General features: G+C 35.5%; 1 protein-coding gene across 6 annotated transcripts in view; it reads right to left on the minus strand.

Moving 5' to 3' along the window:
- Positions 1-43: 43 nt before the first annotated feature.
- The window catches only part of LOC127646279 (tumor protein 63-like), a 60,990-nt gene continuing 41,767 nt past the window's right edge, over positions 44-19,266 (minus strand). Inside the window, exons 5-14 of one of the 6 annotated variants that reach the window (XM_052129797.1) lie at positions 15,572-15,758; positions 15,321-15,436; positions 14,999-15,108; positions 14,763-14,887; positions 14,393-14,475; positions 12,467-12,591; positions 5,332-5,474; positions 4,210-4,357; positions 4,010-4,103; positions 44-1,399 (exon numbers count right to left, since the gene is read on the minus strand). In XM_052129797.1, the coding sequence (XP_051985757.1) occupies positions 1,097-1,399; positions 4,010-4,103; positions 4,210-4,357; positions 5,332-5,474; positions 12,467-12,591; positions 14,393-14,475; positions 14,763-14,887; positions 14,999-15,108; positions 15,321-15,436; positions 15,572-15,758 (1,434 nt within the window). In that variant the 3' untranslated portion in view covers positions 44-1,096. Of the gene's footprint in view, positions 1,400-4,009; positions 4,104-4,209; positions 4,395-5,331; positions 5,475-12,466; positions 12,592-14,392; positions 14,476-14,750; positions 14,888-14,998; positions 15,109-15,320; positions 15,437-15,571; positions 15,759-19,266 lie in introns of all 6 variants that reach the window. The other 5 variants (XM_052129793.1, XM_052129792.1, XM_052129794.1 and 2 more) reach the window with 5 other exon arrangements.

The following is a 19,266-nucleotide window of genomic DNA, read 5'->3' on the forward strand; positions in this document are numbered from 1 at the left end:
TGAGTAAATTTGTCATAGTTGCAAATAACAGCATGGAACAATGTAAAATTATATTTTTTTATTTTTGGTTTGTATCAAAATAAGTACATTGCAACATATTTACAATAATTCCTTTTTTATAGTTTGATAAAGAATTGTTTACACAGTTGTCAAATGAAAGTAAAATTAAACTGTACAATATTGCCACGTGAGGCTTATAGAGCATCAAGTGAATTGAAAATTTGTAAAAAAAAAAAAAGGAAAAAATACTGAAGGAATGACCAATGTAAATCACCTTTAGACTGGGTAGCTAGTAAACAGAGCATGTCTCCATATGCATTTTCACAACCCCTAGGAGCAATTCAATACTTACATACTGCAATTCAACAGTATTAGTGTGATTATGACTCACAAATAAAAGATACAATAAACGGTTTACAGTATTACATAAAGGCTACATAATATCAGTCTTACACCACAAATGAAAATGAATAACACTTTTTGTTAGAATAAAAAAAAAAAATGTACGATTTGAAATGCATACAATCAAAACTGACAAAATGTCAGGTTTTCAAAAAAGCATACTGTTCAACTGCAAGGAATGATCACAACAAAGATTACAAACTATTAACACTAAAGCTCCTACAGGGAGGAAAAATTTGTACAAAAAAAAAGAACGACAATAATGATGAACGTATAAAAGTATACAGTACCTATGGCCATGTAAAAGCAAACTAAAAGAACCCCCAAAGTTCAGTGTTTAATTTTGCGCTTAGGAACAACATTTCAGCATTTCTTAAGTGCTTTGTCTCAAGAAACAGTAAAAATGACAAATCAATTTAGCAAAGCACCATTTCCCCTTAGCCACAGCTGTTTGCATATAATAAAGGGACTTGAAATGACAACCAGAGCTAAATCCACCAGAGGAAAAAGGACTTTAAGTGCATTTTATCTGCCTGTTTAATTTTAAGCTCAGTTTTTCTTTTATTATCACTTGCAGAGGAAAACTGTGAAACGATTCGGACCAACACCAATGTGCTAACATGAAAGTGAGAGTACCGTAAATGTGCACTGTTTACATTAATATATTGTATTGTATTGTGGCTATGCATCACATTCATTCCCCCTCCTCTTTGATGCGCTGTTGCTTGTTGCGGCGTGAGTCAGGGGCCAGGTCAAAGGAGAAATCAGTCCAGTCGTCTCGCGGAGGGAAGGAAATGGTCTGGCGCAAAGTGAAACGCACAGCATCGATCACGCGCTCTCCTCGTGCCTCGGTGGAGCCCACGCTGACAGTGGATGTCCCGCTAGAGGAGCGCAAGATGTGGGGAGGTGGAGAGAACTCCATGGTCTGTCGGTACTCCATGATTCCTTTCCATATGATGTGCTGGAATTCTGTGGGAATCTTCAGCCTGGACAAGTCCTGTGGATAGATGTACCACAGAGCTCATGAACACAGCAGTCACTGCTCTGATCTCTCCATCACCTCAGACACGCCAGGACATTTACTGTAAGTTTTTATATTAATAAAATCAAGGTAAAGTTCTCTTAAACATTTCACTGTAAAAATTAAGATACCGGTACTCAAGGCAACGTTTGGGGTTCTTCTAGACACCTTTCAGTTCTTTGAGAACTCCGAAGATCTCTTAAAGGAATAGTTCACCCAAAAATGAAAGTTCTCTCTTCATTTACTCACCCTCATGCCATCCCAGATGTGTATGAATTTCTTCTGCTGAACACAAATTTAAGGTTTTTAGAAGAATATCTCAGCTCTGTAGATCCATACAATGCAAGTGAATGGTGACCAAAAATTTGAAGCCCCAAAAACCAAATAAAGGCACCATAAAAGTAATCCATAAGACTCCAGTGGTTTAATCCATCTCTTCTGAAGCGATACAAATGTTTTGGGTAAGAACAGACCAAAATATAACTTTTTTTCCACAATAAATCTTGACATCAGCAGTGTCCTAAGCGATCATGATTTCAAGCTCGATTACACTTTCTAGCACCATCTTGCATTCTGCGAATGCGTCGCGTACTCAAGCTTGAAATTATAATCCTGCCTAGAGATTATGGCAAGATGTACAGTAAAAAGATTGTTACATTCTGGTCTGTTCTAACCCAAAATAGATTAGATCCCTTCTGAAGACATGGTTTCTTATGGATTACTTATATGCTGCCTTTGTGTTTTTTTTGAAGCTTCAAAGTTTTGGTCACCATACAATTTCATTGAATGGATATACAAGATATTCTTCTAAAAGTCTTTTTTTGTGTTCTGCAGAATAAAGACGTGCATCTGGGATGCACGAGGGTGAGTAAATGATGAGAGAATTTTCATTTCTGAAAAAACTGAAAAGTCACATTGACATAAGTATTAAAACCCTTAACTCATTACTTAGTTGAGTTTGGCAATGATTAACAGCTATTACATCCTCAAGTATTTTTCGGTATGACGCGACAAGCTTTGCACACCTGGATTTTGGGATTTTCTGCCATTCTTCTGAGCAGAACCTCTCAAGCTCTGTCAGGATGGATGGGAACTGTTGTTGGACAGCCATTATCAGGACTCTCCAGAGATTGGGTTCAAGTCCAGGTGCTGGCTGTGAACTCGAGGACATTTACAGAGTTGTCCCTAAGCCTCTCTTGCGTTATCTTGGCTGTGTGCTTTTGGTCATTGACCTGTTGGAAGGTGAACCTTCGGCACAGTCTGAGGTCCTGAGCGCTCTGGTCCAGGTTTTCATTAAGGATATCTCTATATTTTTCTACGTTCAGCTTTCCTTCAACCCTGACCAGTTCCTCACTCCCTGCCAATGAAAAACATTCCCACAGCAAGATGCTACCACCAACATGCTTCACCGTTGGGATGGTATTGCGCAGGTGATAAGCAGTGCCTGGTTTCCTCCAGACATGATGCTTGGAATTGAGGCCAAACAGTTCAATCTTCATTTCATCTGACCAGAGAGTCTGTGAGTCCTTTAGGTGCTTTTTTTTTTGTGTGCAAATTCCAAGCAGGCTTTCATATGTCTTGCACTGAGGAGAGGCTTCTGTCTGGCCACTCTGCCATAAAGACCAGATCAGTGGAGTGTTGCAGTGATGGTTGTCCTTGGTCACCTCTCTTATCAAGGCTCTTCTCCTCCGATTGCTCAGTTTGGCCTGGCAGCCAGCTCTAGGAAGAGTCCTGGTTGTTCCAAACATTTTCCATTTAAGAATTATGGAGGTTACTGTGCTCTTGGGAACCTTCAATGAATCCAACATTTTTTGTAGCCTTTCTCAGATCTGTGCCTTGACACAATCCGGTCTCTGAGCTCTGCAGGCAGATTCTTTGACCTCATGGCTTGGTTTTTGCTCTGGTATGCATTTTCAGCTTTGAGACCTTATATAGACAGGTGTGTGCCTTTCCAAATCATGTCAAATTAATTGATTTGCCACAGGTGGACTCCAACCAAAGTTTTGAAACATCACAAAGATGATCCACAGAAATGGGATGCACTGGAGCTAAATTTCGGAGCAAAGGGTCTGAATACTAATGTCAATGTGATATTTCCGTTTTTTCTTTTTTTATACATTTCCAGTTATCATAAATCTGGTTTTTGCTTTGTCATAATGGGGTATGGAGTGTAGATTTATTTAATAATAATAATAATAATAATAATAATAATTAAAATAAGCATTTTAGCATAAGGCTGCAACATAACAAAATGTGAAAAAAATGAAGGGGTCTGAATATTTTCTGAAGATACTGTATGTAGTTTTTACCCATATTTAAGGAATAGTATATATTATTTAATTACTTTAAGCAAACATTGCAATTGTTCTACAATGGGTCCCTGAGGTTTAAAAAGTGTCTGGGGGATCTCTAGAAGTTTCCTGTCGGTGTGGCAGCTGAATAACCAAGTATCTAAATTTTTACAGTGTTTACCTAACTAGCCAAATAGGATTTGGTCTAAACTGGAAAAACCATAATGAAATCAGCATTACAGAATGCGTATCTGAAAATGTACAAAGATACTAAGGAAAAAGGCAAATTCCTCACCTCCAAGTTGTAGTTCTCAATCTGGTAGATATTGGTCAGACCCTGGGCAGTGAAATAGTCCAAACAGGCTGAGCAGCCCAGCCTCAATAGGAAGCTGCATTAAATAGATTCAGTGTTAAAATACTGTCGTTTCCCACCATATTTATCTTTGATAAAGTACTCCCTTTCAGAGACATTTAATGTGATTTATTTTTGTGTACCTGGAAATGCTGTTGTCCATTGGGTATGGTGGTGGAGGTGTGCAGTGAGAGGAGGGCACCATTTGTAACTGTGGCTGCAGGTTGGTGGGGCTCAGGGCACTCATGTCTGTATTCATAGGAACAGGGCCACCCATCATAGGAGGGTTCACTGAAGGAAGGGGAGAGGGTTGAGGAGTGTAATAAACCTCAAAAGGGGGAAATAAAATAAAAGCATGCAGTATTTCTTTATCTCAAACCTGTCCATGCTTATTATAGCATACATATATTATATACCACAACATAAAGTACCATCATGCCATTGACTCAAATAAAACTTAATAAACAACTTAGTGTCATAACTATGGATTAGGTAATTTCAGAACATAAGAAACCTAAGGCACATTTCACACAGTAGGCCAAATGAGAATGCATATCTGTCATGTATAAGTGCATTTTGACAGAGCTAGTGTGCCGAAGGGTAGACGAATTGTCTCACAAAGATTTTGTTAAATTTTTGAAGGAAGCTGTCTGTCAGAGTGACATTGAGAACTGAGAATTTCTCAAGCCCAGACAGGCTCCCCTTTAGTGGGGTGAAAGGGACTCTGAGATCAATTATGTTGTGAATTATCACAACATATTGATAATCAGTTATAAGGTTTTTATGATCTTAATCCAATAGGCCAGCCTTTTTTATTTAATCCAAATCCTCACACATTCTATTTGTAATTGTCAATGCATTTGTAGATGGTAAAAATCTATTAAATGAATTATTGGTAACACTTTATAGGAAGTTTCCATTCGTTAACATTAGTAAATGCATTAGGAATCATGAACAAACGATGAACAATATATATTTTATATTTTTTACAGCATTTATTAAGCTTTGTTGATGTTAATTATAATAAAATACAGTTGTTAGTTCTTGTTAATTCATAGTGCATTAACTAATGTTTACACATACAACTTTTGTTTTTAGAAATGTATTGCTATATGTTGAAATTAACATTACCAAGATTAAAAAATGCTGTACAAATGATTGTTCATTGTTAGTTCAAGTTAACTAATTGTTGTTAACTGATGTTAAAAAATGGATCCGTATTGTAAAGTGTTACTGAATTATTAATGATGAAATAGAGGACTTACTGTCAGTCAGTCCTCCAGCCATGCTGGATGGGGTGAGTGTGTTGCGTTGTTGAGGGTTGATGAGCTGACTAACTGATGGCAGCTTGTTCTTGCCCAGAGTGGGCGAGCTGGAACCGAAGTTAGGCTGGGGTGGCAGAGAACTCCTGAGGAAGAGAGATGAAGATACAGCTTACGATACGGATTGCTGGACATATCCAATCTTAAAGAGGTAAAAACCAAAGACAAACTTAAAGGACAAAATAATTTTTTTGGCATAGGACTTTGTAATGATAATTTTATACAAGAAGCACTGTAAATATTTTGGACACTTTGTGGAATTGAATCAACAAATTACAAATTAGTGGATTTATTATTAATTTACAATAACATTTGTGTGTGTGTGTGTAGCCTTAAACGATTCTGAACTTGCATATGTCACTTTCTTTGTTCATTTGTAACAAAAAAATATGGTAACGCTATACAATATACTTTGCATATCCTTTACATATTATCTGATAACTGATTAACATGACATGCATACATTAATAGTCTACAGCAATGTTGATTTCAACACACTAATACTTTTTTACCATTAAAAGTTGTATATGTTAACATTAAAGCATCATGAACTAACAATGAATCATTGTGTATTTAACCTCCTGAGATCACATGTCCACATGCATGAACATTATGTTTTGGCTTCGCTGTAGACTATGCATAATTTCATTTAATTTAAACAGACTTATCTCAGTTCAGGAGAATCTAGACTTTCATTTTAGGGTTAAACATTCAATGTACGGAGTCATGTGACAAAACAACATGGTGCAGATCTCAGCTATATTTGTCTTTGGGGGAAACGCCAGCAAAACATAATCTGGTAAGACCTTATTAAGTTTTTACATTAAAAACCTGTTCGAGTCAAAAGAGTAGAGTCTAGTTTCATCTGATTTGCCATTTAAAAAATGTAATTGATTTATTGCAAAACGTCATGATATTAAACACAATGACCGCATACGTGGACTTAAGGCTCATTGTCCTCAAAATATCCTATATTCACTATGCATTATCACATAGCAAATCAATGGGTTCATCCAAAAGCTGAATACATTTCCCTTCAGAGGCTTTATATGGAGCTAGGATGAAAATAAGGTGCATTTCAAACTTTTCTGAGACCAGTGCAGACAGACAGCACACTGGAGGTTAAGTTATTCCCTAATTAGGGAGCATCCTATAACTTTTCTTTTGCAGCTAAGTGCATGCAATCCTAACATCCTGTCAAAAGTTCAGTTTCAGGTTTGTACAACTCAAAATGTTTGGCAGACATGGGAAAATGGTAATCCGTATATAGGTTCAGAATTTTATAATGCTACATTTTATTTAACTTGGCAGTTGGCAGTGATTGGATGATGCTGGACATTAATTTGAATAAGAATAATTTATTCAGCTTAACAGAAAATCAGCTGTAATGTCTGTAACGTCTCAAAAACATGAATAACCAACACTACAGGAAACATATAAAGAATTTGATAAAAAAAAAATCGGACTTTCTATAGCTTAGTGTTATTTAAAATTTCACAATGTAATCTCGTGGTCGACATATGTGGAAATACATGTTTAGGAAAACTATTTGCTCTAAAAAAAAAATATACATTTTCAAAATCAAATGTTGTTTGCTTAACACAAGTTAATGAACAATGAACTAACATGAAAAATGTTATTTTTATTAACTAACATGAACAAAGATTAATAAATGCTGTAAACAATATATTGTTAATTGTTTTTTCATTAATAGGGACTAAAAACGGTTCAAGGAACGAAAACTGAAAACGAATTAAATGTTTAGCAGAACATAACCGAAACCAGAACAAAGTAATTTTCAATTGTTCCAAAGTGAAATTATTTTTAAATGCTGGTAACTGGTTAATTTTGTTCCAATAATGTTTTCATGAAACTAATGGCCAAAAGGTTTATCATAGTACATTTTTGGAACTACACCACTTCATGTTGCCTGAAAAAATGAAACGTGCTTTGATTGTGGATGTTGCATTCTCTGAATAAAGACCTTTTTAACAACTATGTATAAACACTAAATATACATGTACAGCAAATCCAGGTACAAGCAAAACATGATTAGTACATGTATCAGTTGTTTCTAAGTCTTCACTGAATTATTGTTAGATATGATGCATTAATACAGATTTGATGCTTTTGGGTTTTGACTCAGATGCAGATCTGTAATGAAAATTATACTTAACTGTTAATTAACAGCTTGTTATGATTTCTATGCCGATAAATCCATCACGCAGAAAAAAAAACATTTTTGGTGAGGCAAGTGGCTTATTTTGGGCTTGTTTTTCCAGACCGTGTTGCTTGTTACTCTTGCGAGATGACAACAATGCAATTGGTATTTCACCCACCCTTTTATTGCAGAGTACTTTCATTTTTAAAAGAGCATTATTAACTGTTCTTTTATTTTGTTCTAACCAGTCACCTTTTGAAAGGAGGCTGCAGAACGTCTGAACCGGTATGAAAAGATACAGTTTTTGCTCCAAACGAACCGAAATGAAAAATATTTCATTTTTATTCCCTGTTCATGACACCTAATGAATTAACTACTGTAAACTAATGGAACATTATTGTAAAGTGTTACCAATGTTTTAAAGGAATGTTGTTCATTGCTAGATCATGATACCTTATGCATTTACACATTTTAACAAATAAAACTTTAAAAGTAGTGTTACCAAAAATACCAGCTGTTTCAGTTTATTGTTTTTTCTAAAACTAAAGGCCCTGACAATTAAAAAAAAAAAAGAAAAAGAAAAAGAAAAATCGAGAAGAAAAGAGAAAAGAGGAAGAGTAGGGATGTAGGAACACAAAAGCAGAAGTCATTTATTGTATAGTAGTAACTGAAAGTGCAAGAGACACTGAGAATACAACAACCATTACATTTGATATGAAACTGTCAACACTATAACATTAATTTCCTGTTCACTCTTACTCCAATATACATGACAGAAAATACATCTTTCTTTAAGAAAATGCACATATAATCAAGACAAAACACAAAAAAACTGCCCAGCAGTGCACTGTACAAAACATGACCAGCATTATCAAAATTCAGTCATCAATATAATCTATCCCCCCACATTTATAGACAACTCAATGAGTCCAGCTCCAATATTAAAATGAACATAGAGGCAAAAAAGCTATTTCTTAAAGAAAAATTATGAGTCCCATAAAAAATGTGTGCTTGGTTCCTGTTCAGTGTAGACATTCAGGATTAGAGGGAGAGCGAGAGAGAGAAATTAGGTGGTCAACTGAGAGGTTATTATTCTGTTTCTGTGCAATGTGTTTCTGTGCAATACCAGCAGGTCAGTCCAATAAACATAAAATAAATGCTGAGACAACAAGCCGCCTCAGTTACAAGGGCCCTTTAAGAAAACATCAAACACTGAGGCCTACATCATTTCGGTTACTTAACAAGCCTTTGAATGCAACTAGTCCGAGCGCAGGGTGAGTGTAAGCAAATGTAGCACACAAATTTAGAGTCATTGTCTAGAATAGATAATACATTTTGGAGGGATAAATCATGCAAAGAACTTTTCATTTAATCTAAAATGACTTCACTTGACAGCTCACATATATGTTAAATGAGGTGTTCAGGTGGTACCAAACAAAATCCTGTGTTCAACCTATTTGTGGCATGTACAGTCAAGGAGTTTCCACAGGTTACACTTGGGAGAAGCAGAAGGAGCCCCTTGATGGGGTAGAAGATGAAATTAGGAAGGGATGGAGAGAGATGAGCAAGGGATGCTCTGAAGGAGGAGGAATGTGATTCCTGCTTTCAGGAAGCACTGAAGCGCCTCTTCTGCTCACCTAATGGGTCCAGAAGCTCAGAGCGCAAACGGGCCCTTAACAGACTGTAGAAGAGAGCCAAAGATAAATAGTGAGAAAATGAAAGACCGAAACATGTAGGCAGATCTCAGGAGTGGATAAAGAAACAGAGGTGAAGGAACAATAAATATGGAGTAAAGACAGATAATAAGGAAGAATTGAAATATGAGGCATATTACAAATTGAATAAGAGAATGAGAGAATTGTCTGCTTTTCCAGTAAAAATATCTAAACATCCTTAAAATAAAGTACATTTAATTAAGAAGAGAAATGGCATATTAAGTCCCGTTTTCAGAGAAATCTCACAAAGTTAGTGTGGTTTGTGTAAAACAACTCTAATATACACTGAAAAACATTTTGTGAAGTAAAAATAGCAGAAAAGATGAAATACTTTCTACTTTGAATATGTTATTTGAAGCATGAGCCTGAACATATTAAGAGATGTATTACATTCAAACATATCAAAATTAAAGCTAACGCTTATAGGTAAATATTATTTATGATTGTTTGCTTTTTTTTTACAGTGTGTCATCGTATAACCCTAAAGTAGAAAACCTTTTCATATTTATTTGCTAATTTGAGTACATTTTGCTTAACTTTTTAAAGATGGTGTTCCCAGCATGCACTGGGCTTAAATAATTAATGAGCTTGCAGGGTTTCACTGTTTGCAGCGTTTTTATTGTTAATTTTGTTGTAACGTTTGGTAACTTCTTATTTTGTGCAGACGTAAGTTCATTATCTACTCAAAATAACCCATTCGTGATCAAAAACATTATCTGTTGATTGTCAAAGTCATTGTGTTTTGTGCACCAATTATTTACTGTGGGAGGCTTCTGTATTAAGTTACTGAATATCCTAAAATATTTAAGTAAAGTTTACTCACTTTAATATTATTTCATAAAGTTAAGTAGATTTTACTTGATTTCATACCATTAAGATTTACTTAAAACTTGCTGGGGAAAAAAATTAAGTGTAATATAAACTGCGTTCAAAAGTAAAACAAGTTGATTTTTCTTACCCCACTGGCAAATAGATTTTTAAAGCATAAACTTCACTAAAATTTAAATATTTCTCTTATATAATTTGGTTTCTTAAGTAAAATTGTCCTGACAACAGTGTAAAAATATATATTTTTTGCACTGTAGTGTTGAGAAGGTGATGATCGATAACTGGATAAAAAAATGGATAAAGAGTATGAAGTCATATTTCCCTAAAAGGAATTGGGTATAAAGTAATGAAAGAGCAAACCTTCTTTCTCATATTTTGAAATGATCTATCCACAAATTTTTCAAGCCTCATTATTTGCATATTTAAGAGTGTTGCAATGTTTGCTAAATGAACCATAAACCCCTCCCATCACCTTTTCAAATGTCAAGCTATGATGAAATATCCTTAAAGGAATATTTCGGGTTCAGTACAAGTTGTGCTCAATCAACAGCATTTATGGCATAATAGTTATTACCACAAAAATGATTTTTGACAGTTCCTCACTGTAAGCTTTATTTTTTGTAAATAAACTTTTATGGTAATCAACATTATACCTCAAATTCTGTCGATTGAACCCGGAAGGAATATTCCTTTAAATTCAACTCATTTGAATGCACAATATATTATTGTTCATGTATGTGCACATCCTCTCCACAAGGTGGCAATACATTTCAACTATGGAAATGGCAGAATATCAGCTTATAGTTTGAAGAAATGTAAGGGTAAGAAAAGTAAATAAATAAATAAAAAAGGTCTGACCCACCGAATATATGACAGTAGGAACTTTATTTAAAAGGAGAAAAAAAAAAACAGTTAGAAAACAGATTTATGAAGGAAAATGGAAGTAACAGCATGCAGACAAAGCAGAAAATAATCAAACCATTAACTGTCTATTGTCTCTACGTGTAACTGGAAATTTGATAGAAATAACCTACAGTATGGCTTTATTTTAAGCTTTTTAAAATCTAACAATATATCAGAATAAGGAAGAGGATGCCTTTAATCTGTACTGGAGGAACTAAAATCATGGTCAGAGGAAATCAAAGGATGCACATTTCACAGACTTGCGTGCTCTTGTCCTACAAATGGACAGTTTTAAATATTATGGCTACCCGGTCATTTCCTACATAGCCATTTAGCCAAGACCAGGTCATAAACTGTGGACTACTTCAAAACTGAACCATACTGGGAACCCTTAAATCATCAGACTCTAACAGTATGTCGGATGGGGATGGTTAACGGTAAATACAGAAAATAAATACAGAAAAAAGCATCAAAACTAGAGTTACACATACAGCAAATACCCATCCAAGCAGTGGTTCTTTAATGAAAGTAACTGACAAAAGCATTTATTCCTAAAGGACCACAAGGCTGTTTACATTGAAGGTATAATTTACAGGTCTCTCCCACCCCATCTGTTGAGCATCTTCACAGCAGATACAGAGTCTATGTTTCTAAGGTTAAAGTAAAGGATTTGGATACAGACTAACTTTGCATGTACCATGAGGACCAAAAACTATTTATCTGTGGCATTTCAATGTGTTTAGCTAAAACGTAGTTCTGTGGTAATCTGAGCAGCATAAATTGTTTTTTAAATAATTTTTAAATTATATAAATCAAAGCACCATCTCAGCAAGGTACACCCTTTTTTATGAGAAGCAGAGCATAATGCAAAACAGTGTTAATATTGTGTGAATTGATGCTGACCAGAACAGCTAATGTTTGATTAAGGCTTTATCTCTTAAACACATCAGTGATCCACAACACAAATCTCATGCAAGACGCAATCCAAACTGTACTGACACATTTTCATGCTTTAGCCAAGATTATTTCATCAGCGTGAAAGAAAATTCAATTCAAACCGCCATGCAACGTTCCAGTGCTAGCACGCCAGAGAAAATGTGTTTTATTAACCATGAAGTGGGGCTACATTTCATGCCTGATCAAATAAATGAAAATATGTAAATGACAAAGTCAGATCACAATCATTCGATGAGCAATCACAAGCAAATACATGAGCGTTAAGCACAAGCAAGAAAATTCTATCAAGTTCTGTAAACAGTGAAGCACAAATAACAAGCTGTGGGTGGACATTGCTAGCATAGTGTAGGATGTACCTACAGTTTGGCTGGGTTAACAGTGGCTAGCCACAATAGTAAACTTGCAAAAGAAAGGAAGAACTGGGAAAAACTTCCCAAATGAGGACGTATAAGCCCTTTTTGCAAGTAATTTTTTTTTAAATGGGAGAATCTTTCTGCATATATGAGGTACTCACTGTTTCTGCAGTAGGTTCTGCTGCTGCTGTCTGTATGACTCAATAGTGTGCTGAGGGAGGAACTGCATGAGTTCCAAAGACTCTTTGATTTTCACCAAAATCTCATAGATTTCACGGCCTTTAATCTGGAAAGGGAGAAAGGAGGGGTAAGTTTGGATGTTACTCTTACAGTATGTTAAACTGAGTTCTTAACTTAGAATACCAACTCTAATGTCTGTCTGAAATCTTCTTGTCATTTAAGTATCAAATATTTCTGTAACACTTTCTAAGAAGCCTGTATATATAGTGCGCAGAATGCAAGATGGACCACATAACTGAATAATGAAGAATTGTAGTTTGAATATATAATTTATAATAATGTATTATGTATTATAATGTATAATAATGATTGTTATATGAATAATTTATTAAAACCACATTGTAAATGTGAATAACCATGAAATTTCTTCAGAGTATAGTGCATTATAACACTTGATAACACATGATATAATGCATGAAATCTGGTGTTGTTCATGTGTTTTGATGCATTATACTATTTTATGGTATAACCACGAGTTATGCATTACAATTATTATGATAATACAATCATTTATGAGGGCATACAACTGATTAAACTGTGTATTTCAGTATTAAGAAATCATTCATGCATTATAAAGCATTATTAATAACTTTATATATATAAAGTATAAGTAGGGCTGTCAGAATTAACAAGTTAACGAATGCAATAAAAAAGTTGATCACATGCATTCTTCTTAATCGCAATTGATTCATTTACAGCATTAACATTGGTGTGAAGGGCGGAACCTTTGTAATGTGTCCGTTCTGAGTCATTACACTGATGCAAACACCACAGCGTCATTCTACCAAGGGAACCTACAAGCTTAAAGGTGCTCTAAGCGAATAATGTTCTACACCCTCAAAGAAATTTATGAAATAAGTCTGTTGAGATATATCACCTGTCTCTGTGATAGCTCTAGACTCTGTAAACAGCAAACAAAAATGTGTCTGTGAACATAGGAGGAAATCGCGGTGGTCCTGCCCCCCAACCCTCAGATGTATTGTAGTTGCCGCGAATTATTGAGACATAATGCGATTTTATGCCATGTTGTCAGTTGAGGGTGCTATTTTGCTGCTGTTGTTTTTATGGTTTTTAACAACTGTTACGGCTCTCAATAAAGCTCATTTTGCTATCTTTGGAGTTCAGGGTTTTGGAAAGAGGAGGAGTCGCTAAACCAGCAGCTCAATCTTGTGGAAGTAGAACGGCTGAAATCGCTTACAGCATCTTTAACATAAAAAGCATAATGCTGTGGTCCCATAGACATTCTATTTGCATCAATGATAGAGCGGCAGAGGTTGTTATATCAGTAGATAAAATAATCTCTGACAGCACTTTCCTCTCAATGATAAAATGATGGAGAAAAGAGCTCTTAGATTTATTTGATGTACAAAACAAGCTCAAATGGGATTACAAAAAAAACTGTTTAAAAGCAAAAACAATGCTTTCCTGGCAATTCAGAAGAGCTGGTTTTAAAATTGTGGAAGGCTTTGTTTGGAAAATGTTAATAAAGCATTATATTGATGCATAAGTTGGAAATAACTACATGTATATATGATGTCAAATTTCAGCACTTTCAAAATCTGAAAGTTAGATTAACTACAAAAACAATATGCAATTAATTGTGATTAAAATGTTTAATCGCCTAACGACACTAATATTAAGATGTTATAAATGCATAATAAAGCATTAATGATACCTTTATACAGTATAGTTATAATTAATGCTTTATAATGCATTTATAACTTCTTAATATTAACATTATAATTTACAGGCATCCTAGAAAGTTTTACAAATACTATTTTCAGGTATTTTATTTGAAATTAAAAACGAAACTTGTAGAATTCTGTAAACAAATTAGAGACACTTACAGGCAGACAAAACACTTCCTCATCGGTGGTTCTTCTCTTCTTGATGCAGGGCAGCTGAGAGAGGTGAGAGGACTGACGGAAAGCTGTGGAAGAGAGACAGAGCAAGTGAAACACCTCTGAGACAAGATCTGAAAAGCATAAGACCCAGAGCTAAAGCACCGAACAGGAGGAAAAATTCAGGTGAAGGTTGAATGCAGTGTCTTTCTGTGTGTATAAAAGTCAGTAGAACAATTTAAACAACATGCATGTATTTAAGTGAGAGGACTCTATAAGTACAAGAAGCATGCTGTGCAAATGTGTGTCTTTGTGGGTTTGTGTGTCAGAGAAAGCCCAGTCACCAGCCCCCAGCATTACTTACGGCGTTTCGTACCCTCACTGCTCTTTGTGCCATCGCTGACATGTTGTTTGCGGATGCTGTCCTCGTCCGCTTTGCGGTCACGTCCCGGGCATGCGCAAATACGAGCCTCAAAACACCGTCGGCCCAAAACCTGACCACTGGAGAGAGATAGATTTTAACCCACCTGCTCCATATTTCCTTTTCTGTGAATGGCAGATAATTTATATACAACCCCATATGTTTTGCATGTCTTCTCATAATTGTCTTACTCTCTGGTTTCCAAGGTGACAATGATGAGGATTGGCCGCCTATTCATTCCGCCAACACAGCTGGAGTTGCACATGAAATTGTACAGGATGGTTGTGAACTCTGTGCCCACCTGTAAATAGAAAACAACTTGTTTCAAACTCTACTTAAAGTCACAAGTTTCCGTAGATCTGCGTTTTTGTTTTAAAGACCAAGTAACATCTGTTGAGGATAACTTTAGGTGTGAAGGGTATGTATGGCCAGCTAGGTTCACTAGAGTTCATTTGTTACAGCATGAATTTGTGTGTCTGTGTCTGTGTGTGTGTGAGAGAGAGAGAGGCTCACCTGAGGCAGTTCGTAAGGCACCAGCACGCTTTGCCGCCCAGTAATGGAATCCTCCATGTACTGGGCATGACTGTTCCCCTCAACCCTAATCAGGTGACTGGGTGGGGCTATTTGGCCTATTGAACACAAAGGTCAGTCAATTATATCATCAAAATATCAAAATGTAACAAGCTAAAGATTAAAACACATTTATTATAATACTATAAATCTTGCTGAATTGCATCAAATTCAAATTTAGCAGGTTGACAAACCATCATTGAACTCTCTGCTCAGTTCATGGTTCGGGCATCGTTTGACCACCTCTGTAACATGCTCAGCTTTCTTATAGACAGGCATGGCCCGTATGACTGCACCCTGAGGTGGGTTGGTAAGAACCTTGATTTGAATGGGACAGGTTTTGGCAATCTGACAGTACAGCTTCTTCAGATCTGTGGAGTACTTTAGAAAGAGAGAAAAGAGTTTTAAGTAACCTCCAAAAAACAAAACAAAACAAAAAACACCTTTCAAGATATTACTTTAAATATAATTGTGCTTGTATATCAACAATACGGGCACATTTTACCAATATGTACAGTGATCAGATGGTAAATCGTCATGTTGCTCCCAAATGTTCCTGTACTCTGAAATAGACCCTATTCTGCTGAGCTATTTACAATCTCCCATCAACAGTTTTTGCATCAATTCAAATGTGCTTATCTTTTCGGTATTTGAAGGCATTTTCACATTTTCCCTCCCAAAGATTATATTTTTACTCCACCAATGGTTAGGTTTAGGGTTGGGGATAGGGTGTATGGTTAATAAAGTACGCTTTCCTGTTGAGTGTATTACATCATTGTCAACTTTTGCTGCCACTATGTGGACATTTCACCCAGATAATGGAGTGCCCATACACTGAACAACACTTCCAGATTTGGCCAATAGGGGTACGTTTTTTTACATTTTGATGAGCAAATATTTATTACAGCTGAAGAACTTTCTACCTACTGTCCCCAAATTCAAGTGTTTTTGCTTTCATTGAAAGCTTTTGTACAATTTGTATGAAGGTTGTTCATTTAACTACATATAACCACTTTTTTTTTACATTGTTAAGAAATAGTTCATGAATTCCACCCCAAAAATCTAAGATAATACTACTGTTTCTAATAAACTTCCTTTTAAAGTTCCTTACTCTTCATACAAACTAACTGAAACATCAGAAAATAAGTTGTTAAAATAAAATAAAGTAATGAATTAATAGAAGAAAATAACACAGTTTTTTTCTTTCTCGTCAACACAAGGAACACAAAGATAAAACAGCTGCAGCTTGGCAACCCTTTAGTGGAATAAGCACCATATTGCCATCTTTAAAGTGAAAAGCAGCTGGCTTTAGGCGGCAGGACTTCTGGTTCTACCTACAGCTGTCATGGGTTATGATACACCTGTGATTAGGGACACACACAAAGCACACAGAGATGTGATCTCCAAACCACCTGAATAGCAAGATTTATCTATGAAGACCTCAAGACCCCAGGTGACACAGAAATCAGGTGCAAAAATGATTGCCCTGATGTGGTAAAATTGAGCTTTTACAAACAATTTACACAAAATTCATTTTGCACATGTTCCGTAAATAAGGTCTCTACATTGATCTGCACACATCATTTTTGAGTATGAATTTTATGGTGTAAGCTCAGTTGTATTTCCCAACATCCTCTTCATCATTAATGACAGCTTGATGTACAGGTTGTCACTGACCACAAAAATCATAATTACATAATGCAATATATATGACTCATCCTACAACCACAGACTAACATTTATGTGTTACTCATACTTACTGTATCTTCAGGTGTTTAAGATACTGGATAACCAATAGGTCAAAAATAAAGATCTATGTGATTAAACAAAGTCTCACAAAGCATGACTGCCAACATTGTGACATCTACAAATTCGAAACCCTGAGATACACCAACCCCAATGTTGTTTCAATTAATGGTATGCCAAAGATTTTGTATTGAATATAATAATGGCTCATTCCACGTCACTTCTTTTTCAAAGAAAAACAGAGCATAGTATATTAGCTGCTTTTCTATGCAGATTTTTAATGAATTCTCTAAACAAACACTTGACCTGAAAGCAGAGCTATGGTGCATCAATTGAATGGAAAAGACAAGTTCATTTGAAAAGATAAAGAAGAAAGAAAGAAATAAGGGCTGTGAACATTGCTCGGGGCTGTTCTGAAGAACAATGCCACAATAAATTCCATCTCTATTAACTTTTGATATGAAGTGTTCCAATGAAAGCAGCCCTTGCCAACAGCTGCTTGTGAGTGTTACACAACCTTGACAAGAACAAACACACTAACACATATCCTGGCCATTTTCTGAAGGAATTTGTAGAACAAACTGGATGAGACGTAGGAGAAAAAACAATCTATGAGGAAAATGGCAAACTATGCTTTTAATATACACTGAGGCCACAATAGGACATTAAATAACAGGGTCAGAAATGTACCTGTGCTCAGGGCAAAAATGCTATGGAGAGTGACAAAAATGCCCAATGTATTTAAAATTTGAGAGGGAAAACAATGCCCCTGAATGGAATGCTGTCTACACTGAAAATATTGGTAACTGGTAACTTAAGGTAATCCAACCTTAAGGATCTATTTACTTGATCTAACCATTAAAAACTAAATTGGATGGTTTACAAAATTTAGTCAGGTTGATAAAGACATATTAAATAATATTTGTACCATGATAAAAATAAATAATAAAAAATAGAAACAGTTCAGATGTTACCGCACATTTTAAGAAACATGATAATTCATTTGTTTAACTTTAATATATTTTACACACACAAAAAAAGTTATAAAAATGAGCTTCATGGTATACACCCCAAATAACTGGTTTTATTCAAGTGAAAAATATTATTTTAACATCACTGAAGTGTAAATTACACTGAGTGAAATTTAATTAGATGCTAATTCAATTTACACAGTGCAATTTATACTTCAGTGATATTTAAAATTTTTAAATAAGTATCACTACAGTGTGTTTTTTGTGTTTATTTAAGAGTCCCACAGACTCATGGGCAATATACAGCCAGTGGTCCAGATCAGGACCTCCACATGGTTTAATGTGGCCCGCTCATTTATCGTAAAAGCGTTTTTATTTTCGTTTTTTTCATTGGATATTTCAGTTAACTTGCATTGGGACCTAACGTGTCTCCACAAGCGTTTAACCTGGTCAGAGTTGCCAGATAAGAGACGAAACACCCCCAGTTTGAGATTTATACTTGCGCAAATTGGAAAATATTCTGCCTAATGTTATACTCATTTTGTGCAATCTGGCAACCATGCACGCGAGTGCGCTATTCTATCTCGCTTTCCCGTTTGAACAAACATAGCGATCTGTAGTTTAATATTCTGCTCAAGGAAAAATGTTATACGGCTACTCTGTGTCCATTCTTGAGGCTGCTTGTGATGTTTGGTGCTACTTTGCAAAGTACAAGGTAAACCTTCTCAGTGATTAAATTAAATATAAAAGTAGGCTAGATCTCGGCATCATTGACATGCGAGCAAAAGCAAGCCAGAGACGAATATGTAAATGTATTTTTTATTTGTGCAATTTAGAAATGTTGAAGTCCCTTCGCGTCTGTATGTTAATGTAACTCTAGCAGTATTCATTAATCATAGTCTTGCAGCCGGTGTTTTTCAGTTATGTGCTGAAAGTCAAACCATCGAGGAGACCCGCATCATGCCACTTTTAGCATGTTAACGGGTAATGTTTTAGAAAAAATAAGTAAACTCGCCTGCTTTGCGACAAACATTAAAAGTCCAGCCTTTATTCAGTTTTTTAATGCCTGATCGAAAAGTATCTATCTTTGTAGAGCAAAACAATACTTTAGGCAATAGCAGAATAGTCCCATTAGTCACAGATACACTTCAGAAAATTGAGTACACAACTAT

This window comes from Xyrauchen texanus, chromosome 7, assembly GCF_025860055.1.
Source record: "Xyrauchen texanus isolate HMW12.3.18 chromosome 7, RBS_HiC_50CHRs, whole genome shotgun sequence".
Taxonomy (NCBI): domain Eukaryota; kingdom Metazoa; phylum Chordata; class Actinopteri; order Cypriniformes; family Catostomidae; genus Xyrauchen; species Xyrauchen texanus.